We start from the raw sequence: 23,479 nt of genomic DNA, 5'->3' as shown, positions 1-23,479 counted from the left end.
GAGGGGAAACCCTAAAGACCCACAGGGATGCTGGGAACCACCCATGATCTTTTTTTTCTTTTCTTTTCTTTTTTTTTTCTCTTTCTTTCTAATCATTTACATAGCTCTTCTCATATGGCCTAGTGTTATGGATATCTGCAATTATTTCTCCTACAAGACCTCATATTGCCCAGAATTATAGCTATCAGTAATTACTTCTCCGTGCTCTCCTCAAGAGCAAGGAACACTTGTTGGCCTTCTTTGTATTTAAAGCTGATAATTGGGGACACCTGGGTGGCTCAGTCAGTGAAGCACCTGACTCTTGGCTTTGGCTCAGGTCATGATCTTGGGGTCGTGGGACTGAGCCCCACGTCAGACTCTGCGCTCAGCAGGGAGTCTGCTTGAAGATTCTCTCCCTCTGCCCCTCCCCACTCTCTCTCTCTCTCTCTCTCTCTCTCAAATAAATAAATAAATAAATCTCTAGAGCTGATAACTGTGTGCACAGCTTTACTAATTATTACAATACCGAAACACTTACATTGGAGCTGCTGCCTCAAACCACCTAGGTGCTTTCTGATGTTTCGTCCACACGGGCGCTTCCCCTGAGAGCTCCCTCTGGTCTGGCAACTAAAGGACTATCAGCGGGCAGAGTCACAGCACTTCAAGCAGCATCCTATGCTATGCCCGTTGTTCAATATTTTGAATGCTACCCCACTGCCCCACTGCCCCCTTCACAGCTTCTGTCAACCCCTTGTTGGCTGACTTCCCCCAGGCTGCAATTACCTCTGGTATCCTCTCCTCATCACACCCTCTCCCCCTGAAAACTCACCAGGCTGCGCTGGTGGCACCTGGCAGTGTGGGTAAGGGCATGGCCTGCCCTCTGGGGTGCCAGATCTCCGTTCGGAAGGCCCCTCTCCAGGTGGGTGTGGTCCGAGGGACTGGCGTGGTGTCAGACACAGCCACACCGGCTGTGAACTTGAGTAACAAGGGCCTGGGCTTTCTGGTAGCAGCCTCCTGTCCAGGCCTGGAGGTCCAAAGATCAATGGGTGGGCCTCCGGGGACCAAGGGTATGCCAAGCTGGTACTGTAGTGGGGAAAAATCTGGCAAGCTGGGTGTGCAGTCAAGTCCTGGGGCCGAGAGGCTGGGGTGAGCTCTGAGAGGCCCCCCCGCCTTTTCCTTTGTGGGTGTCGAACAGGGAGGCTGGATTTCTGCAAATGGAAGAGGCTGCTGGGACTGGGGTTGGTGGCATCAGCTGGACCTAGGGCTGCCTCCACGAGGGCCCTGGGCCATTGTGGGTTGGGGAGCTGCCCTGAAGGGGCAGTTGGGTTGGATCTGGCAGCTTGCTGATCAGGGGAAGGCGGCTCTGGCTGGGGCTGTGTCCGAGGAATGGCAGGCCTGGCCTGGGAGACCCCAGTTTCTGGGCCAGGCTTCCGGCCATGCCACTGGAAGCGTTTTTTGTAGTGGTGGTGCCGGTGGCGGTGGTAGTGGATGTGGCTGGAAACCTGGGTTTCCCCTGTGGGCACTACTGAGTCCAAAGACCGGGGCCGAGAGGTCACACTAGGCTGAGTCTCCTCCCCCCGGGGCTCCCCTTCCGGGCTGCAGTATACCAAGGGGTCAAAGTCACTGCTCAGGGAGCTGCGGAAGGTAGAGCTGCTGCCGTGGATGCCCTGCAGACTGATGTCCGTGCAGTTGATCACTGAGTCACTTGAGGAGCCGTGACAGGGCCCCGAACTGGAGTCACTGGCGGGCCCATCTGCCATGTAGCCACTGCGTTCTGTGCGATAGCTTTCTCCAGAACCGCTGCTGTCGTGAGGCCTGGCCCGGCGTGGGGGTGCTGGGCAAGCAGAGGGGTGCTGCGAGGTGCCTCGGAGGTGGCTCAGCCCCCAGCCGTGCGCATAGGGGTGCTGGGCCACTGCCAGGTGCTGCTGCTCGCCCGGAGCCCTGGGATGTGCAGCTCTGGGGAGGCGGTGGTGCCGGGGGGCCGCGCCTGGCTCCTGGGACGTTAGGAAGGGACCGGGTCGTGGGGGCCGGGCCACTGCACTCCGGGAAGGGCCCAACAGGTAGGCAGCAGGTAGGTGGTAGTGGGCATGGCCAGGATGCTGGCGAATGAGGTGGAGTCTCCGACCTGGTTCCTGGTAAGATCGAGAGGGTCCCAGGGATTGAGAAAACGAATCTCCCTCTGGAAGAAAGAACCAAAAGCATAGGTGTTTGAGTCCACAAACCTGTGGAAGGTGGCAGCACTACACCTATTTGAGCCCACATAGCCTGCGTGTTCAGTCAGAGTTGGGGGACCAAGTTACACTCCTAATCTGCCTCTGCCCTGGGATGCCCGGTTCCTTCCAGTCAGTCTCTCTCCCTGGGAGTCCACTATGCATGTCCAACCCTGCTCCTCCCACCAGCCCATGTGGGGCTCTTTCACTCAGGGCCACCACCGGCCCGTAGCACACCTCTGGGTGAATTAGAAAAAGGCTCTCTTTCCTCAAGATACTTCACTTTCATCTTTTAGGAAATTCTCCTACTATCCTGGTTTTGTTAGAACAAGATACTTTATTGCCAGAAAACCAGAATTATAAATACACAAACTATCTAGGTTTAGGATCAACAAAGTTGTCATGAAAATACAATTTTTAAAGTAATAAAGAAGTCTACGATGTGAATGGTGCCCCCCTTCACATGAGGCTCTCTTGAACAGTGCACAGCCTAAAGAACTGTTAAGGCAGACCTGCTTTCTCCTCAGCTTCAAGGCAACACCCTCCGTCAGAGGGCAGCCTTGTCCTAGACCCCTCTGGCTGCACACAGGGGACTGCTTGGCCCACCTCCTACCTACGATGTTGAACATGCAGAGAGGGCAAGTCCGATGCTGATGTAGCCAGGGGTCCACACACACGCGATGGAACTCATGGAGGCAGGAAATGACCCGTAGCTCCTGCAGAACACAGGGGGATCCAAACCAAAGTTATCTGTAGCTACAGCCGTAGAACCAGACCTCTCCTTCTTGCCATGACCTTCTTGTAAAATACCACATAGTAGAATAGAAACGGTAAGAGCTTTGGTGTCAGGTAAGCATGGATTTTTGCCACCTAGCTGCACGACCTTGAGCAAGTTCCTTAACAGATAGTTTTCTGCTCTAATATGAGGATAAAAACTGAATCTACCCCCACCGTGCATTGTCATGAGGCTAAAATGAGATCATGCCTCTACGGCACCCACTGCAGAGCCTGGCACGCGGTATACACTCAACAAGGACTAGTTCTCTTTCCCTGGAAGACCAGGAAAAGAGCCAGACCTCAGGGCTGTCCCCTCCCTCTGCCTCACGCAAGATACACAGGACACAGATGCAACCAGAGCACGTGCAGCGGCCTTCAGTGCCTCACCTGGCCTCCCACGCTCCAGCTTTCCTCCCCAGCCCGGTCACGGAGGGCAAGCACGAGGCCTGCCTTACCTGGCCCTCAGAGAACTCCTCCAGGCAAATGGCACACACGGGGGCTGAGCTACAGCTGCTACTCGAGTCTGGCCATTCAGCCCGAGCCCTCCTGCAGCTGGCCTGGTACCTCCTGGTGGCCAGCTGGCTGATGGCCCAGGCTGTTCGCTGCTGAAGGGGATCCTGGGAAGAGGGGTGGGGCTCAGGATAGGGCAAGGACTCCTCTCCCCTCACCCCTGGACCTCGGTCTGTACTCGGTTCCCAGTCACCCAGTGAGATCACATGGCTGATTGACTACCCCTAGGAGTCTGTCCCCTTGCAGCTCATACGTGGCTCAGCCAAGCCAGCCAAGTCCTCCCACCCCACCACCCCCCATCCATACCATCAAGCTTTCCTTTCCTTGATGGCCCAGGAGAGGTTTTTCATCCAACTGCCTGCTTGACATCTTAACTTGGATATCCAATAGGCCCATCAAACTGAATTTCTAATCCCATTAACCACCCAACAACACACCCATCCTCCCCCCTTAAAATTTAAGTCAGATCATGGTACTACTTCTGCTCAAAATCCTTCTAGTAGCTCCCACTTCACCAGAGTGAAAAAACACAGTCCTGCCAATGGACTCAGCAGTCCAGCAAACTCCTGTCCTCACCTCCTGCTCTGCCCTTTCACTCGCTCTGGGCACACGGCCCCCTAGCTGTTCCGCAGACATACTGGGCACACTTGTGCCTCAAGGCCTTTGCCTCTTCTGTGCTCTCTGTCCGATCACACTCTCCCCAAATATCTGCACATCCGACCCCCTCACCCACTTAGGGTCTCTCCTGTAAATGCCACCCTCACAATGAAGCCTTCTCTGGCTCTGTTTTTACAAATTAACCCTGTCCCTTTACATTCCCTCTTCCTTCTTCTATTTTATTTTTCTCTCTGGCACGTACCACCATCCAAAATACTACATAGTTTATTTATTTTGTTTATTGTCTATCTCTTCCTATTAGAATGAAAGCTCCCTGAGGGATGGGATCTTCTTTTTGTTCACCGGGCTATCGCCAACGCCTGGAACCGTGCCTGGTCCATACTAGGAGCTCTCGCTATTTGCTGAATAAATAAATGACTGGGCAAGCCTATGTGGAGGGGCTGCTGGAGATCAACAAGTCAGATGCCAGGGTACTTAGATGTAAGTGATTTCAAGAGCATAAGGGCACCTTCTTTCCTCCCTTTTCCCTTCCTGCTCTTTACCGCCCCACACCCAGGAACATGCCCACTTCCACCAGGGAGCCCACCCTGCTCACCGGCCTGCTGTGGTGGGGGCGGCACCGGAGACGCAGCACTGAAGCCAGGATGACCACAAAGATGGTGCCCACCACTGTCAGGAGGATCCACACATCGTAATCTGGCTGCGGGGGTGAGCGGAGATGCAAAGAGTCATACTTCTGGAAGGAGCTGGGCCACTCTGGGAGAAACTCAGGTGCCGAGGAGACAGAGAGCTGGAGGTCCCCTTGAGTCTTCCAGCAGAGGGGACGAGGTGGGTTGGAACATGCAGGTGGGGCTAGGTGGTCCCTCTCTGCCCACAGGCACTCACAAGAGAGGGTCCTCCAGAGGTCAGCTGCCAGAGGTACTATCTGAAGACCCGCGTGCTTGGGGGAAGAGGAAAGGGACTCCCCTGCAGGGTGGGAGCCTCCCGGGACCAGCTGGGTGAGACTTCTAGCTGGTGGAGAGACAGCAGCCAGGGCATCAGGGGCTGGGGGCCAGGGTTTCATTCTGGCTCTGCTACTCTGTGCCATGAAACCACAGAGCTGAAAACAACTTTACAACTCAGCTGGCCCAATCTATTCATTCTGCAGATGAAGCCTGGAGGGGGAAGAAACTTGTCCAGAAGCACACAGCTGGTGGATGAAGTTGAACTGTAGGATTTCTAAATTCTCTTTGGTTCCAGGAGTCCAGGGGCTTTTGATGGGAGTCGCCACAGGACGAAGTGGCGGTGAGGATGCGTGCCAGGGCAGGGTCTGGAGATCTGGCGTGCTTACCCAGGTTGGGGGCTCCTTCAGCTCAATCCTGACGTGGGCCTTGCGGTTCTTGTACACAAACTCCATCAGCTTCTCGGCATCCTTACCCCAGATCAACACCACCGGCCAAGTCAGCCCCAGGGGCTGCTGCAGCTGCAGGAGAGAAAGTGCCCGCAAGGGCTGCTGTGTCCTGACTTGTCTTTCCACAGGTGACTTTATCTCCCTCCATCCAGCTCCCTCCTCAAACACCCCAATGTCCCGGGGTACCTGCTCAGCAGCAGCTCGATCCTCCGTGATGTCAAAAAGGACGGCGCTGGCTCCTCGCTCCCCCGCCATCCGGGCCTGCAGAGACACACAGCAGAGGTCCCGCTGGGGTCAGGGGAGGACACAGCCCACCCATGCCCTGATCCAACCCTCACACGTCTATCCCTTCCTAGGACATTGCACACACCGCATCTCTGCACACTCCTCTATGACACATGCCAGAAGGCAGTGGGACGAGGATCCCTGTCCTGCCCTGAGCTCACCCAGCTCCCACTGCCTTCAACAACATTCAATTCTTCCTTTTGTAATCAAATAAACCCTTAACAAGGATTTAGTAGGTGTCAGGTAGTGGACTAGACTCTAGAGCTAAGGACAAATAAGACATCTCCCTGCCCTCAAAGTACCACAGGTCTGCCTTCACCAAGAGCTGTGAGAACAGAAAGCAGGGAATGACCAGCACCCCCAGTGGTGGGGAAGGGTGACCAGTCCCCAGTACAGAGAGGGAGAAGGGGAGAAAAGACAGATGGAGAGCTCCTTCAGAATAGAGCTGGGCTTTCCAAGGTCCAACCCTGCCTGACGAGAGGAGCCTGCAGGGCATCCCCCAGAGGCCTGGGACCCTGCTGCCACCCAAGGTCTCCGTGGCAGAGCCCCAGGCTCAGCCTGTTCCTTGGTGTATCTCTCCCTGCCACACTCTAGTTTGTCAACACGTTTCCTGGCTCCAATTCAAGGACTTAATGGGGTCCCTGTCCAGTGTTCTGTCCCTGCGCCCCCTCCCTGAGGTGGCACTGGAGACTCAGTGGGGAGGAACCTGAGGGGCTGTTCCCACAAGGGCACGACTGTGCATGCGTGCTCGCCAAGGCTCCAAGAGTAGGCGCGGGGCAGCAGAATCTAGCCAGGCAGGCAGAGCAGAGCAGAGCCAAAAAGAGAAAAAAGGCAGGAATCTAGCAGCTCTGGGTGTGGGGTAAGAGACAGGAGATAAGAGCAAGGGCTGGGTGGAAGCATAAGGGCAAAGGAGCAAGACAGATGCTACCTTGCCTCGGCGTCGGGCCGCCCTGCCCAGCACCGCCACTCGCCAGCCTTTCTCCCCAAAGCCCAGGCTCATCCTGTAAGGGTATCAGGCTGGGACCTCGTGACCCTGGGGGCCTGCTGAGTCTTTGGGGCTGGGCTGCAGCACCGAAGGAGTTAATCCCTCTGCCAGCAGCGGTGGCAGCAGAGGAGCCTACTTACACGCTCAGGCCTTTGATCTCTGCTTTCCTTCCCTGGGGAGAGCCTGTCTGGGCAGGTCTCCTGCCTGGCAGGCCCAGGGAGCGGCTCCTGGCTCCTGCTCCTCACTCCCCAGGAGGCAGCAGGGACCAGGGGGCCCCTCAGAACAGCCTACAGGCAGGGGAGCCCTGGAAGGTGGTGGAGACACTCTAGTGAGGCCCTGTTTGGGGTCAGGAGGGTGACTTTCCCCCTTCCTCCCTCCCTGAGTTGCTGAGGAGCCTGGCTGGACCCCTGAGCAGCACCCAGGCCCAGCCCAGGCCCAGGCTCGCCAACCTAACTGACTGGAAGCTCACAGGACTCCAGAATGGGGTCGCTGAAGAAATTAAGAGGTCTCGGCCCTCGGTGTCCTCCTGCCTGCTTACTCCCAGGAAGTCCAGCCCAACTGGGGGACCCCAGACAAAGAGAAGCTCTCCAGGCTTCAGAAACCCCCAAGCCAGGGTACAGGAGCAGCCCCAGAGGACAAGGAGAGGGGCTCCCACTGCTAAGGTCACAGTCTAGGACTTGGCCAAGGCACGGGGAGGTCACCCCAGTAGTGAAAGATTTGACTCCTGGATCTTGCACGCTGCCAAGGCCTCATGTTTCTCATGCCCAGATTGAGACCCTACACCCAACCCAGCCTGGAAGAGCATGAGGGAAGGGCACAGTCTTCCTTCTCCAGAGATTTTCTTACTTTCCCCAGCCCCCCTCTCTTTGAAGGATTGGGGTAGGAACAGTGGAAAGTAATTACCCTGATGTTCAAACACCCCAGCCCATTACAGCCCATAATTACAAAGTTGTAAAAGAGATCAAAGAGAGCATACTGGCCAACAGGGGAAACAAACAGGACTTTCAGGCAGTGGGTACCTGTGTCCAGAGTTCTAGGAATCAAACAGCAAGACTTGGGGCCAGATGGCAGCCCACACTCCAGTCTATCTGCACCCAAGGAAATGGGAGAGAGGGAAAGAAGCACTTCTTCGGAGACTGGAATCTGGAAGGTAGAGAGGGTGGGTGGGCCCTCTGCATGGGAAGACTGGGCTCTAGAAAAACAATGCAGAGATCTCTTTGGGAGCTGCAAAGAATCAGCCAGCCCCTTTCTGGCTGCCCATGGCTTCTAGCCACCGGAATCAGTACACTGCGGGAACTGTACATGACCCTCTTCTCCTCTGTGGGCTCTAGGTTTCCTCTCTGGACACAGTGGCAGTCTCTGTCCTCTTCTCCTCATCAAAGACTGACCGAGTACCTACTGTGCCCAGGGCACCACGCCAGGGAAGGCCAGGCCCTCTAGAACAACTCATCATCTAGTTGTAGAGACAAGGCATATACATAACATAATGTTGATAACGTTCTAGAGTATAAATGAATGAAATAGGCCAATAGTTCCCAAATCTTTCTTCACTGCAGAAAGCCCTTCCCTCCACTCCCCCTACCACACACACACACACACACACACACACACACACACACACACACGATCTGACACAAATCTTCAATACACAATAAAAGTGAGCTGAGTTTGAGGATGGGGGTGGAGTGAAGAAAGAGCCTTGGTTTCCCCCTCCCCTAAAACCTGGTGAGTAAAGCAGACAGAGACCCTGGCAGTGTGCCAGAAGAGAGGGAGTTCTGCCCCTAATGGGCTAGCTGGGCTGGGCCAGGCAGGAAAGATTCAGTAGTAGAGGTGGAATTCACCTGGGCTCGAAAGCAAGGGTAGGAGGAAGGAGAAGGGATATAACCTATATTGAGACCCACTCTGCCCAGACTGCTCAGGTGTGAGTCCTGAATTTGCTACCAACTATTAGCTGTGAGACTTTGAGCGTGTCACTTAACTGCTGTATGCCTCAGTTTTCCTTTCTGTAAACTGGGGATAATAATGGGACCTACTTCACGGGGTTGTTTTGCAGACTATATAAATTAAACCACATAAAGCCTTATCATAGTACCTGGTACATAATTAGTGTCCCTTAAGTATTAGTTATTGTCATATCAGCTATTACTACAGGCTTTGGGTACATGAGTTCATTTACTCCTCACAACTCTGTAAGACAGTCCATCCAGTTTTGAGTTGAGAAAACCGAGGCTCAGAGAGACTGAACAACTTGCCCAGCAACACACAGCTGATAAGCAATGGAGGCAGGATTCCCACTCAGGACTTCAGTCTTCCAAGTGCCTGATTACCAGGTAGTGGTCTCTATGGTAAGAGAGGCAGGGCCTTGCCTCCAGAGCCAGCTCCTTCCACCAGGTAGAAGGCCATCGCTCTAGTCCAGGCATGAGGTGTTTAGGGCCTGGGTAATCACAAGGATGGCTGTGGAGTTGCTAATAGAGAAACAGAAACCAATTTGGATGACTAGATAGGCAGGGGTCGGGGGATGGGGGGCAGTGACAGGAATGGAAGAGTCCAGAAAAATTATGGTGAGGGTTTCAGAGAAGATCAAGAGAGGTGCCAATGAGAGAAAATACCCAATCTTGTTAACTATAAAAGCATGGGATGATGATGAGAATAGTAATAATTGTGATCATTTATTGAGTGATTCCTATGTGCTTGGCATGGGGCTAAGAGCTTCTATCTGCACTGTCTTATTAAATCCTCATAACTATTTTATGATGTAAGTCCCATTATTATTCCGCTTTTACAGATGAGGAAACAAGAGGCCCAGAGAGGTGAGCTAAAATGTCCAGGTCACACTGAGGGGCAGTGGAGATGCCAGGCTTCAGGCCCAGGGCTGACCAGCTCAAGAACCCAAGCTCTGTTGATGGTGATGACACCACTAATACTAATAGATATTCCTGAGCAGAGCTGATTGAAGTCAGCAGTTTTCAAGCTTTTATCGCTAAAACCCACCTTTCCCCTATGCCTCCCATAAGCCATATATTTTTTATCTTTTAATTATCTTTAAAGATTTTATTTATTTATTTATTTGAGATAGAGAGCGAGAGAGAGCATGAGCAGGGAAGGGGCAGAGAGAGAGGGAGAAGCAGACTCCCCGCTGAGCAGGGAGCCTGATGCGGGACTGGATCCAAGGACCCTGGATCATGACCTGAGCCAAAGGCAGACATTTAACCGACTGAACCACCCAGGCACCCCAGCCATATATTTCTTTTTAATGTTTTACCAAACTAACTGCATTTATTATGTACAATTTATTTTCCTATGAGATAACTTGTAACCAAAAGCAACAAATATTTTAGTTAAACTTGTGAGACTTATGAAATCTTGGAAGTAGCTCAGAGACCTCCATTACTACCTTCACAAACCTCCTTTGGGCCAGGAGACCCCAGGTAGGAGCTGCTCGGTGAGGTCAAAGGATGAGGCCTGAGGGAAGCCTTGCACCTGACCCGCTGTAGAACTCCCAGGGCGAGCTCGCCCCCAGAGACGAGGAGAAGCCCTGCCCCCAGAGGCGAGGAGGCCCCGCCCACAGAGGCGAGGAGAGGCCCCGCCCACAGAGGCGAGGGAGAAGCCCCATATGAAGAAGCCGAGGAGCGCGTGCGGGGGCAGGAAGCATGAGTGGCGACCGCAAAGGCTGTGGAAGAAAAACAAGTCCCAGAGCAGCAGCCAAGGCACTTCTTCTGAACCCCTAATGGTTTTTTGCTTCTGTGTTTGTTTTAGCTCAGGCACTATCTGGTACTTGACATACATCATTTTTATCCTCACAATGATCACTGGGGTAGAAAATAAAAGCCCCATTTTATGGCGGAGGAAACAAAGGCGCAATATGGTAAAGTGCCTCAAAGAGCACCGACCATCTGCTCCTTGACTTGCGAGCCTCTGGGCACGTGCCTTATTTCTCCCCCCGAAGTGTGCTCCTCCAAGGGCCAGAAGGAAACCTCCCGCGTGGAGGGCATCCTGCCGTGGCCCGGTGTTCCCAGGTATGGGGAATCATACACTGCTCTAGAAGAACAGCAGAGCTTTTCTGAGCCCTTCTTCCTCCATCTCTCTCCCCGCCCCCACCTCGGCATCTCACACACAGGCACGCACGCACACTCTCTGCCCTCACACTCATACTACCAAACACTAGGCACTCATCTACCAAATGAATAAATGAATGACATCTGCCCATATCCTGTAAAGCAAGGGAAGTGAAATAGCCAAAAGCAGGGTAACTTCAAAATTCTGCCATTAAGGACCCACACAGTCTTTTTTTTTTTTTTTAAGATTTATTTTTTGGGGGGGGCAGAGGGAGAGAGAATCCTGAAGCAGACTCCTCACTGAGCACGGAGCCCAATGAAGGGGGGGCTCCACGTGGGGCTTGATCTCACCACCCCAAGAACATGACCTGCGCTGAAACCAAGAATCGGCCACTTAACGAGTCACCCTGGTGCCCCAAGACCCACACAGTCTTGCATAGAAACCATGCTCTTCCCTCTTCCAGGTGGGTCCTGGCCCCCATTTCCCACATCCCCACGTGGCCCCCTTCTGCATCAGCACGGCCAGCCTAGCAGAGTATCTTCACCCACAGGGCACCTGGGTGGCTCAGTCCGTAAGAGTCTGCCTTCGGCTCAGGTCATGATCCTGGAGTCCTGGGATCAAACCCCACATGGGGCTCCCTGCTCGGCAGGAAGCCTGCTTCTCCCTCTCCCACTCCCCCTGCTTGTATTCCCTCTCTCGCTGTGTCTGTCTCTGTCAAATAAGTAAATAAAATCTTTAAACGAAAAAAATAAAAGGGGGCGCCTGGATGGCTCAGTCGTTAAGCGTCTGCCTTCAGCTCGGGTCATGATCCCAGGGTCCTGGGATCGAGCCCCCCATCAGGCTCCCTGCTCCGCGGGAAGCCTGCTTCTCCCTCTCCCACTCCCCCTGCTTGTGTTCCTGATCTCGCTCTCTCTCTCTGTCGAATAAATAAATAACATCTTTAAAAAAAAAAAAAGAATTTCTTCACCCACGTGTGGGGCCACATCCAGAATCCCGTCCACAACCCTGCCCCCCTTGGTGGGCTCGCAGAAGAATGCAGGCTGTTTTCTTGGGACTCCTGGCTCAGGAAGCAGACCTCAGGAGGATCAGGAAACCCCCAGGGGGATCTGGGCCTGAGCACAATGAGCAGGTGCACCGGCTAGGGCTGGGGACCATCAGCTTCCTCTTTTACCACACTGGGGAGCTGGACCCCTTGCCCCACGTCGACCTGAGTCTGCCGCACAGAATCTAACTACACTCTGGCTTAGGTCACCATGAGAATCTTCTCATATACATTCAGTGTTCCCAGCCCGAATGGGAGGCAACAGGGCAGGGAGATTAAAAGCCCAGGTTTGGGAACTAGACAAGGCTTAGGTCAAATCCCAGCTCCACCCCTTCCTAGCTATGTAACTCTTGCAAGTTACTTAGTTTTTTCTTTCTTTCTTTCTTTCTTTTTTTTAAGTTTCCTTATTCTTTTAGTCATCTCTACACCCAAGGTGGGGCTCGAACTCACAACCCTGAGATCAAGAGTTGCATGCTCCACTGACTGAGCCAGCCAGGCGCCCCAGTTACTTCAGTTTTCTGACCCTCACTTGTCTCACATGTCAAATAGAGAATAAAAATGTCTAGCTTTCCTGATTGTTGCGCAAAGTAAACGAGAGTATCTGTCCCACCTGGCCCACAGTCAGAGCACAGAGAACAGTAAGTAACGTTAGAGCAGGGATCACAAATGCACATGTTCACAGGGCCTCTGAGGTAGCAGGCCAGGGAGGAGCACGGCAAAGGGGAGAGCCCAGGTGCGGGGCGGGGGGGGGGGGAGGGCAGCTGCTGCCAGCCCCAGCCAGCTGTGCCCCATGGAAATGCAGAGCCCCCCATTTGCCATCTTGGAGGAAGAATGTGAACTGTTTACAGATAGGGCAACAGCTTCTGTTTCTGCTATTCTTGCATATGTTCAGTTAATATTTCTGAGAGGTGGAAAAGCCCTTCAGCTGACCCCTTTTTGCTCTGATGCTGGGCAGGAGAAGGGGTCTAGGAACTTCCAGGTGATGGGGAAGGTTATGGGGCGGGGAGCATGCCCTAGATGACAGTCAGAGGTTCTGCTGGTAGATAGTGGTTGGTGGGGAAAGGACGGGGGCCTGAATTTCCACCCCTCTCAGACCCATCATGAGTTAGGAAAACCTGAGTGAACTGGGCACATCACTGCTAGGCGACAAGGGGACAGAGAACAAAGGGGCCTCTCGTGGCCTGGATCTGGGTGAAGTTCAGAGTGTGTGTGGGGGTCAGGTGTGAACCCACCTTGCTGGCCAGGGACAGGCAGGGGCGGGGGGCCCGTTGGGGACTCTCCAGCTTGACGATGCTGATGAATCCAGGCTCCAGATTGTCGTCATCACTGGCATTGCACAGGTACAGGGGGTGGGACTGCAGAGAGAGGGAGAGAGAAAGAGAGGTTAGGGAGGCTCTAGGGGGTAGCAGGAAGTGGTGGGAGCCAAGCACTTGCCCACTGTTCCAGGCAAGGACCAAGCAGGTCTCATAGTGCTATGAAGGAGTGGGTCTTCTTATCTGATGGCCTCACAGGAAGCTAGTAACCATCAGGTGTCGTTTCAGGGGTGCCAGGGCCAAGAATACGTGGAGGTGGGGGGCAGGAGGGGTGCCCAAAAGGGGGACCTCCATGAAGAGTCTGCTGCAAAGCTCCTCCAACAACCCTCACACTGGCCCAGCCTCTCTCACCTCCTACTTCTTCCACATGCTCCAAAGCCCCAGGCTAAGAGCCCACGTCAGTACCTTCAGAATCTTGCCTTCCCTCCATGCCCTCCCAGGGCAGTTCTGGGTGCTACCAGTGCCTCCTGCCTTCTCGGGGTGCCCCTGAGATCCTCATCTCTCACGTGGCTTGGGTCTTCTCACTTGGTGCTGCCCCTTTCCTCTCAATATCTCCCTTTGCCCCTGCCGTGGGCCCAACCTGAGATGAAGCAGGGCACGGGAAGGGAGAAGACCCTACTTGCGGATGAGGCTTGGCCAACAGCCTTAAACGTCACACTTACTGGGAGCTTGTCCTGTCCTCAGGAATGATGCAGTGGCGAGGAGCCAGCCCAGCACCTCTGCTCTGAGGGTGTGGCAGGGCCAGTCCAGGACCCTGTGCCCCTAGCCCAGTCGGTGTGGAGAAATGACTCAGGGGCGAGGGGGCCCGATGTGTGCTGACAGACCAGAGGATCCCCTCTGCAGAGGGACAGGAGTGCCTTTCTGTATACTCGCTTGTCATTCAAGGTGACTCAAACGCCCACTTGAATCTAATTTTCCCAGGGTGCTGTGAGAACAAAGTATGATTTATTTGGCCCTAGATAATGCTATGGGCTAGAGGTTCCTACGTGGTGGAAACCCAGTGTATGCTGCAAGAAAGGGGATTTTGTATGAGGGAGGTGCCCATACTTCCCTCTCTCCTGCTGCTGCAGTCTAAAGGACTTCCAGAAAGAACCATCAGAGGAACCAGACAGCATTTTGAATTTATGAGGATGTTCTGAAGATGCCAATGCCGATGATGGATTTAAGAGCGCGGTGACTTTTTGAGGACACTTTCATGCTATTTATTCTCACTGTGTTCCTGCAGTCCCCTGAACATAGTGGGTTCTCAAACACACACACCACCTTGCTTTGAAGTCTAGCCTTGTGAATACACATCTTCCGCCAGGCGGTGTTGAGATGAGAGTGCCATTCTTGCTCCTAGAATTTAAGGAGTACTAGTCTTGTGGTGACCGAAGTTTAGTGTGGGAGAAAAATTACACACATCCCCCCACCAGCCCCCAAAAAAGTCCAGGGCCCAGGTTGTTCTCACTTCAGTGAGTCTGTACCCCTGTCTCAGCAAGTCCCATGAGTCTGTCTGTCTGCCCATTTGCCCAACCAGGCATCCCTTCATCTCTTCATTCTACCAACACTGAAGGCCTCCTTGGTGCCAGGCACTGTACGATCCATGGGGGAGTCAACAATAAGTAAGATAGAATCTTTGCCTTAGAGAAGCCCAGAAGACAAGTGTACAAACACATTGTATTGTGATGTTATGACGCAGGTTCATTCAAGGGTCTGTGGGAGGGCAGAGTGACTTCAGTGCTCCCTTGGGTACTGAATAGGTATGTGCTCACCCGCTGGATCCCCAGGAAGGGGGAAGGTACATTCCTGGCAGAGGAAGCAGCCTGTGCCCAGGCACGGAGGCACCGGCAGGGGGCTGGGAGGGACAGCAGGCAGTTAGGTCTGGTGGGGAAGGGAAGGCAGGAGATGAGGCTGGAAAGGTCAGCAAGCACCAGACCAAGGAGCAGAAACTGCAGATTTGCATTTGAGAAGGAGCTCCCAGGTGCTGATAGAAGACTGTCTGGTGTGGTGAGCGGGCAGAAGTCAGTTATCCCAACAGAACAAAAGGTGGCGGATCCTCCTTCAGGAATGACAAATTGCAGCCATGGGCGTCTACTGCTTTGCTTGCTCCCCTACCACGACCCATGGTCAGCTTTCTTCAGATAATTCCAACACGCCTCTCACTGGCCAGGGAGTCAACTGAGGGGGACAGTCACCTCAGAGAAGAGTTGTTTTTAGAGAAAGATGTGCAAATATTTAACCACCACTCTGCCCCCAGACCTCCGCAGAGGGAACCAGCATATACAAAGCAGTGCTATATTGTAGGAAGCCTCTGATGAGATGCAGGAGAAAAAACCTAGTGTCAGAGTCACCAGACTTGTCTGGTCCTGAACGAAAAGCTATGGAAGAGGGAAGGGGAGGAAATTAGCCATTATGCCTCTTGCATACCAGGCCCTCTAGATGTTATCTCACTATGAGGTAGCTGTGATCATCCCCATCTAAAGAAGAGAATGAAGCTTGAGGCACAGGGAAGTGAAGGTCACACAAGATTAGAACCCAGCTCTATCTGACTCCAGCCTCTGGAGTCATGTTAACTCCAAATGAACACAGAGTCAGCCCTCCACTGTCCATGCTAATGATGATGATGATAATGCTAGAAACAACTGTCTCCATTTTAAAGATGAGGAAGGGCGCCTGGGTGGCTCAGATGGTTAAGCGTCTGCCTTCGGCTCAGGTCATGGTCCCAGGGTCCTGGGATCGAGTCCCGCATCGGGCTCCCTGCTCCTTGGGAGCCTGCTTCTCCCTCTGCCTCTCTCTCTCTCTCTCTCTCTCTCTCTGTGTCTCTCATGAATAAATAAAATCTTTAAAAAAAAAAAAACTTTCTTTAAAAAAATAAAAAATAAAAAAAAATAAAGATGAGGAAACTGAGGTATTAAGTGGTTAAGTAACCAGCAAGGAAGAAATCAAACTTTCACTATTTGCAGATGACATGATACTATATATAGAAAACCCAAAAGACTCCTCCAAAAATCTGCTAGAACTGATACACGAATTCAATGAAGTCACAGGATACAAAATCAACGTACAGAAATCTGTTGCATTTCTATACACCAATAATGAAGCAGCAGAAAGAAAAATTAAGAAATCAATCCCATTTGGGGCAACTGGGTGGCTCAGTCAGTTGGGCGTCTGCCTTAGGCTCAGGTCATGATCCCAGGGTCCTGGGATCCTGTTTCTCCTCTGCCCCTGCTTGTGCTCTTTCTCTCAAATAAATAAAGTCTTTAAAAATAAAAAAAGAAATCAATCCCATTTACAACTGCACCAAAACGAACAAGATACCTAAGAATAAACCTAACCAAAGAAGTGAAAAAGACCTGTACTCTGAAAACTATAAAATGCTGGTGAAAGAAACTGAAGATGACACAAAGAAATGGAAAGACATTTGTTCATGGATTGAAAGGACAAGTATTGTTAAGATGTCTATACTACCCAAAGCAATCTACAGATTCATTTATTCTTTTTTAAAGATTTATTTATTTGACAGAGAGAAAAAGTGCACAAGCAGGGGGGAGGGGCAGAGGGAGAGGGAGAAGCAGGCTCCCCACTGAGCAGGGAGCTCAATGTGGGACTGGATCCCAGGACCCTGAGATCATGACCCAAGCCAAAGGCAGACACTTAACGGACTGACCCACCCAGGTGCCCCAGCAATCTATAGATTTAATGCAATCCATATCAAAATACCACCAGCATTTTTCACAGAGCTAAACAAACAATCCTAAAATTTGTATGGAACCACAGAAGACCCCAAATAGCCAAAGCAATCTTGAAAAAGAAAAACAAAGCTGGAGGCATCACAATTTTGGACTTCAAGTTATATTACAAAGCTGTAGTCACCAAAACAGTATGGTACTGGCACAAAAAACAGGCTCATAGATCAATGGATCAGAATAGAAAACCCAGAAATGAACCCACAACTATATGGCCAATTAATCTTCAACAAAGCAGGAAAGAATATCCAATGGGGGAAAGGAATGTTTCTTCAACAAATGGTGTTGGGAAAACTGGACAGCAACATGCAGAAGAATGAAACTGGACCACTTTCTTACACCATACACAAAAGTAAATTCAAAATGGTTTACAGACCTAAATGTGAGACCTGAAATTATAAGAATCCTAGAAGAGAGCACAGACAGTAACTTCTTTGACATCGGGCACAGCAACTTCTTTCTAGATATGTCTCCTGAGGCAAGGGAAACAAAATAAAAAATAAACTGTTGGGACTACATCAAAATAAAAACTTCTGCACAGTGAAGGAAACAATCAACAAAACTAAAAGGCAACCTACAGAATGGGAGAAGATACTTGCAAATGACATATCTGATAAAGGGTTGGTATCCAAAATATATAAAGAATTTCTAAGAGAAAGAGAGAGAGAAACAAACCATAAGAGACTCTTAGAGAACAAACTGCGGGCTGATGGAGGGAGGTGGGTGGGGATGGGCTAGATGGGGGATGGGCATTAAGGAGGGCACTTGTTGTGATGAGCACTGGGTGTTGTATATAAGTGATGAATCACTGAATTCTACTCCTGAAACCAATATTGCACTGTGTGTGGATTAACTAGAATTTAAATAAAAATTTGAAGGAAAAAAAATTTATACAACTCCACATCCAAAAAAATGAATAATCCAATTAAAAAATAGAAGACATAAATAGATATTTTTCCAAAGAAGATATACAGATGGCCAACAGACACATGAAATGATGCTCGTCATCACTCATCAGGGAAATGTAAACCAAAACTACAATGAGATATCACCTCACACCTGTGAGAATGGCTAAAATCAAGAACACAAGAAACAACAGGTGTTGGCAAGGATGTGGAGAAGGGAAGCCTCTTATACTGTTGGTGGGAATGCAAACTGTGCAGACACTGTGGAAAACAGTATGAAGGCTCCTCAAAAAATTAAAAATAGAATTACCCCACAATCAGCAATTGCACTACTAGGTATTTACCCAAAGAATACAAAAATACTAATTCAAAGGGATACATGCACCCTGATGTTTACAGCAGCATGATCTACAATAGCTAAATTATAGAAACAGCCCAAGTGTCCACTGACTGATGAATGGGTAAAGAAGATGTGGTATATGAATACAATGGACTATTATTCATAAAAAAGGATGAAATCTTGCCATTTGCAATGATGTGGATGGAGCTAGAGAGTATTATGCTAAGCGAAATAACTCAGAGAAAGACAAATACCATATGATTTCACCCATATATGGAATTTAAGAAACAAAACAAATGAGCAAAGGGGCGCCTGGGTAGCTCAGTTGTTAAGCATCTGCCTTCGGCTCCCTCTCCCACTCCCCCTGCTTGTGTAACCTCTCGCTGTCTCTGTCAAATTAAAAAAAAAAAAAAAAAAGATGAGCAAAGGGGGAAAAAAGAGAGAGAGGCAAACCAAGGAACAGACTCTTCACTGTAGAGACGTGATGGTACCCAGGGGGGAGGGAGGTGGGGGGATGAACTGAAGAGGTGATGGGGATAAAGGCGGGCACTTGTGATGGACACCAGGTGTTGTATGGAAGTGCTGAATCACTAAATTCTACACCTGGAATTAATAACACACTTTATGTTACCTAACTAGAATTTTTAAAAAACTTAAAAAAAAAAAACCCAAGGTTAAGTAACATGCCCAGAATTACATAGCTGAGATCAGAAGAAATGAAAAGTAGGATAATATAAAAAATATCATAATAAATTAAGAATAATTTCCATTAAACTTTGAAAACACGATGCCTTCCCCCAGCTCATGGCCATCCTAATTTTACATTCCTAAACGAGTCCCTGAAATATTGGTGGCAACCTCCAGGATTCTGTCCTCGGCCCTCCTCTCTTTCTACTCCCCATGCACCCCCTGGGGGACCCCAGCCAGTGCATGCCTTTGGTTTCCACACAGAGATCGCTGATCACATATATGCAGCCCAGACCTGTCGAGTTCCAGGCCAAATGTCCAACACGTAGGGCCTGGACGTGTCTGCCTGAAGACCCTTAAGTGAGACATCTCAAACTCAGCATGTTCAAAATGGAACTAATCATTTTATCCCTCAACACTGCTTCTCCTGTGTTCCCTATTTTAGGGATCGGAAGCGCCATCCGCCTGCTACGCAAGCCAGAGGTTGTCCTCCTAGCCTCCGCTCGCTCCTTCACCCGTACCCCCACTAGCAACAGCCACCAATCACCGGATCCTAACAATCGTATCTCCCAAACATGTCCCCTCTGTGTCCTCTTTCTTCCGATCCTGCTCTGGTTACCCTAATACAGGCTGTTCCAGTCTACTGAAATAACCTCTTAACTGGGGTCATCTCCCCCCACAGTTCTATACACTGAAGCCAGAGTGATCTAAAATGCTAACCTGAGTGTGTCACTCTTCCACTTTAAGCTCTTCAAAAGGCTTCTCATAGCTCTTGGAACAAAGTCTGTATTTATAAGCACAGCGTAGAAGGCTCTGCCTGCTCTGGGCTTACCATTCCCTTCCCATACTTCTTCCCCCCTTGCAACCCATGGTCCAGAAATAACGTGTTTCATGTCTCTGAACACTTCTGGCTTTTGCAGCTCTGCCAGGATAGGTCAGAGGCCTCTCCTCTGGGCCCCGTCAGCACGCGGGATTGCGCCCATCACAGCTCTGCGCGGTGGTATCGCAGATGTCTGCTTACTTCCCTCTCCCCCAGGCTATAACTGGCCCCCGCTGCCCCTTCAGTGCCTGCCACACAGTAGGTACTCGGTCAATATTTTAATACTTAAGTACTAAAGGTCTACAACCAGACAGCTGACAGTTAACTATAAAGGCAACACACTGCACACCAAAATTCTGGCAATGTGGCTTTGGGAGAGGATATAGAGAGAAGACAGTGAAGACAGACTTCCGCGTTTTGCTTTGAACATTTCAATCACAGGATGATATACCAAGATATCAATTTGAGTTTGGTTTTAGCTGGAAGAACAGAAAAGAATGAGAGCTATTTATAATTTGTTCTCTTTTTCTCTCCTGCCAGTCCAAGAAGAGAGCCTCTCCGTCTATTTCCCTGCCTCACGGGAACTTGCCCAAAGCAAGTATTGCTAAAGACCTAGCTTCCTGGCTTTTGTGAAAGACTGAACTCCTTGAGGAAAATGTGAGTGTCCTGGAGGCAGAAAGGAGTGTGTATGGGGGTGATGTGGGGGCCATTAGAGTCCCTGGAATCCTACAGGATGGGGGGCAGAGTCTGGGGATATGCCAAGTTGTGGGAATCTGCAGACTGGGCCCCAGGAGCGGTAGATTCCGGAAGGCTGGACCCAGGCAAAGATGATGCACCTCCATGGATTCCAAGGGAACACTTGTGCTTGAACAATGGGCACATTTGTGGTGACCAGCATGGGACAAATGTCAGAGGGGTATTTTAGATATTTCTGTTTCAGCTGCTCTGTGAGGGGAAGCTCTCAAGAAGACATATTTCTTGGGCGCCTGTGTGGCTCAGTCATTGAGCGTCTGTCTGCCTTAGGCTCAGGTCATGATCTCAGGTCCTGGGATCGAGCCCCGCATTGGGCCCCTGCTCAGCGGGAAGCCTGCTTCTCCCTCTCCCGCTCCCCCTGCTTGTGTTCCCTTTCTCACTGTGTCTCTCTCTGTCAAATAAATAAATAAAATCTTTAAAAAAAGAAAACATATTTCTTGTATAGTTATATTTGTGGCATGAAAACCACACTCACTACACTTTTGTATGGTTTGACTCTTTTACAGTAAGACTTTTTCAAATATTCTCAGATTAAAAACAAAACCAAAAGAAAAAAGAAAAAAGGAAAGAAAAAGAAAGATCATTCAAGCAGGATACTGTTCATTACCTAGCAAAGCAGTTTCAGTCTTCCTTGGGTGTAACACAGGCTGTCTTTGCTCCCTCCTCCAGGGGATTTCAGCTGGAAAGAGGGCCCCTGAGAAGAAAATAGATCCAAATGCACCTGCCTCCTTAGGATGCAAGGTCTCCTAATGAGGAGGAGGCCCCTGTCCTGTCAGTGACACCAGGAAGAGCCAAGAGAAAGAGGCTGGTAGCATTCAGGGAGGTGTGGCTGGGGAGGGCCCCCTAACACTTGATGGGCTTAAGGACTGGCTATCTGTGTCTTCCCGAAAGGCCAGGCGTTAGGACGCCCTGTCCCAGATGCTGCCATGAGGGGCAAATGCATAAGAGCCTGAGCTGGCTCTCAGGGTCCAGGCCACTCAGGCTGAGAAGTCAGCTTTGCGCACGTATTTTACACACCTATGTAAAGACATGAATACTGTCCTTCAGCAGTATGTTCAGCAGTGTGCGTTGTACTTCCTGTTCTTGGATCTGTTCTCCATGTCTCTGTGTTTCTCCTTTAACTTCTTTGTTCTGGTGTTCTCCCTCCCTTCCAAAACAGACCTAAGGCTCCAATTCTGACTCCATCATTTGCCTGTGTGACCTTGGGCGGGTTATTTAGCCATTCTGAGCCTCACATTCTTTGCCTGCAGAATGGGATGATTATCATGAAGACGGGAGATAATGGATATAAGTGCCTAGCACCGAGCCCAAAACTCAGTAAATGCTCATTAAATGGTAGTTGTCTTATTGTTGCATTTGCAACAGTAAAATCTCTCCTTGTCGCTGGAAGGGACAAAGACCTTTCTGAGTGCTACTCCCCTGGTGATTGTCAACAGTGCCTCTGAATGCCAGTGTTCTACAAGGTGCAGCTCATTATCCACGGTCACTTCCCTCCTGTGCTCAGCCCTCCAAACCCCACTGAACAAGCTCTTCCAGTTCTCAGCCCGCCTCCTTCCCATGAAGGAGGCCATGTGATCTCATTACCTCCTCACAAAGGGCATTCCAGGGCTCAACAGAGCCCCAAACTTAATGCTGGTCTTTCTTTATCTGCGGCATCTCCTCATCTTAGGGTGTGTGCTTTTGCAAGCAATTCTTACCGTCTCTTGTTTCCAGCCACCCGCCTGCCCCCACCTCTGCTGCAATAACCTCTTAGTTCTGATTCCACATACGGACCTTCACCCAGGCCTTGGACAGGTAACTTTACTGCCTGCTACAATTTTGCCTTTGTAATCAGGAACATTGGCCAGGCATCAAAGGCACCTTTCTCCCCATTTCCTCTTTTCAGATTTTATAATCAATCTCTCCTGTGCAACCTCCATTACCTGCACTTAGAACTACCTGACTCTTATCTCTAGCAGTAGGACACACCAGTACCATAAAGTCAAGCTCCTGCAGCTCGGGCATTGGGAAACAGATGGGCCTGAAGCAGCGGCTTCCTGCACGCAGCTCCAGAGTAGCCAGGGAGGCCCAGTTTGGTCACCTTATCCTTTATCGAAAGAGGTCAATGTTCACAACCACAGGTTAGAGCCTAAGGGTGATTGATCAGGCTTGGATTTGGAAACCTCTAGACCTTATTATCTTCCTTACCTTAGCCTGTCACTACTATCTTTGAGATGGCTGAGTTCCCTACTGAATTAACCTGGGAGGCTGGGAGATTGTCAAAAGGAGTTTCCCTTTATTATGTTAATTTTTTAACAAGAAAAGGTATTCCTGCCTAATTGTGTAATTTTTTAAAGTACAAAAGAAAATAGTATCGGTGGGCTGGACAAGCCTTGGGCTCCCTGACGAGAGTAGACTGGCAGAGAGAGGACGGGTGACCGAGGCCTCCCGTGTTTCTCACTTGATCCAGAAAAACTCCCGGCAGACAGGTCAGCAAGAGTGCTGACAAGAGAACGGAAATGATGTGCCAGCTTCCAAGAGGAAGCAAGGGGACAAAGTCTGAGAGGGAAAATGAGCTCATCAGAAGTCCAGTGTGTGGGGGGGGGGGCGGGGTGCCTGAGTGGCTCAGTAGGTTAGGCGTCTGCCTTGAGCTACGGTCAGGATCCCAGGATCAAGCCTCTTATTGGCTCTCCGCTTCTCCCTCTCCTTCTCTGATCTTGCTCACTTTTGCTCGCTCTCTCTCAAATAAATAAAATCTTAAAAAAAAAAAAAAAGTCCAGCCTGGGGCTTTGCATTTTGGAGGTCCTTAGTATTTGCTGAAAGAATTAATAAAATTTCATTTGAATCCAGCTGCCATACAGTTTATAAAGAGATATAAATTGCTAATTGCTGGGCCTGGTTCATGCCTCTAGGGGCCCTTCAAAACTTCCTTTTCACAGATAAGGAATTTGAGACTCAAGTCACAGACTGCCCATGGTCACACAGCTAGTTAAAGGAGGTGGAGGTCTCCAGGATTCAATCCCAGTCCCCTCTCTATCCTGCCATGCCACGTCCAGGTGCATGCAGCGGGAGGTGTTCTGTGCCTGCCATGCCACGTCCGGG

General features: G+C 50.6%; 1 protein-coding gene across 3 annotated transcripts in view; it reads right to left on the bottom strand.

Moving 5' to 3' along the window:
- Window positions 1-23,479, bottom strand: part of RNF43 (ring finger protein 43) — a 64,714-nt gene that overhangs the window by 3,060 nt on the left and 38,175 nt on the right. For all 3 annotated transcript variants that reach the window (XM_025851029.2, XM_073879555.1, XM_073879556.1), the window contains 7 exons: window positions 13,085-13,207; window positions 5,671-5,745; window positions 5,425-5,556; window positions 4,690-4,794; window positions 3,422-3,583; window positions 2,803-2,905; window positions 809-2,158 (listed from right to left, as the gene is read on the bottom strand). In XM_025851029.2, coding sequence (XP_025706814.1) covers window positions 809-2,158; window positions 2,803-2,905; window positions 3,422-3,583; window positions 4,690-4,794; window positions 5,425-5,556; window positions 5,671-5,745; window positions 13,085-13,207 — 2,050 coding nt within the window. The remainder of the gene's footprint in view (window positions 1-808; window positions 2,159-2,802; window positions 2,906-3,421; window positions 3,584-4,689; window positions 4,795-5,424; window positions 5,557-5,670; window positions 5,746-13,084; window positions 13,208-23,479) is intronic.

Source organism: Callorhinus ursinus, unplaced genomic scaffold, assembly GCF_003265705.2.
Source record: "Callorhinus ursinus isolate GAN/ISIS: 27379988/994484 unplaced genomic scaffold, GSC_fseal_2.0 scaffold34, whole genome shotgun sequence".
NCBI lineage: Eukaryota > Metazoa > Chordata > Mammalia > Carnivora > Otariidae > Callorhinus > Callorhinus ursinus.
This window is presented reverse-complemented; position numbering and strand designations above follow the sequence as displayed.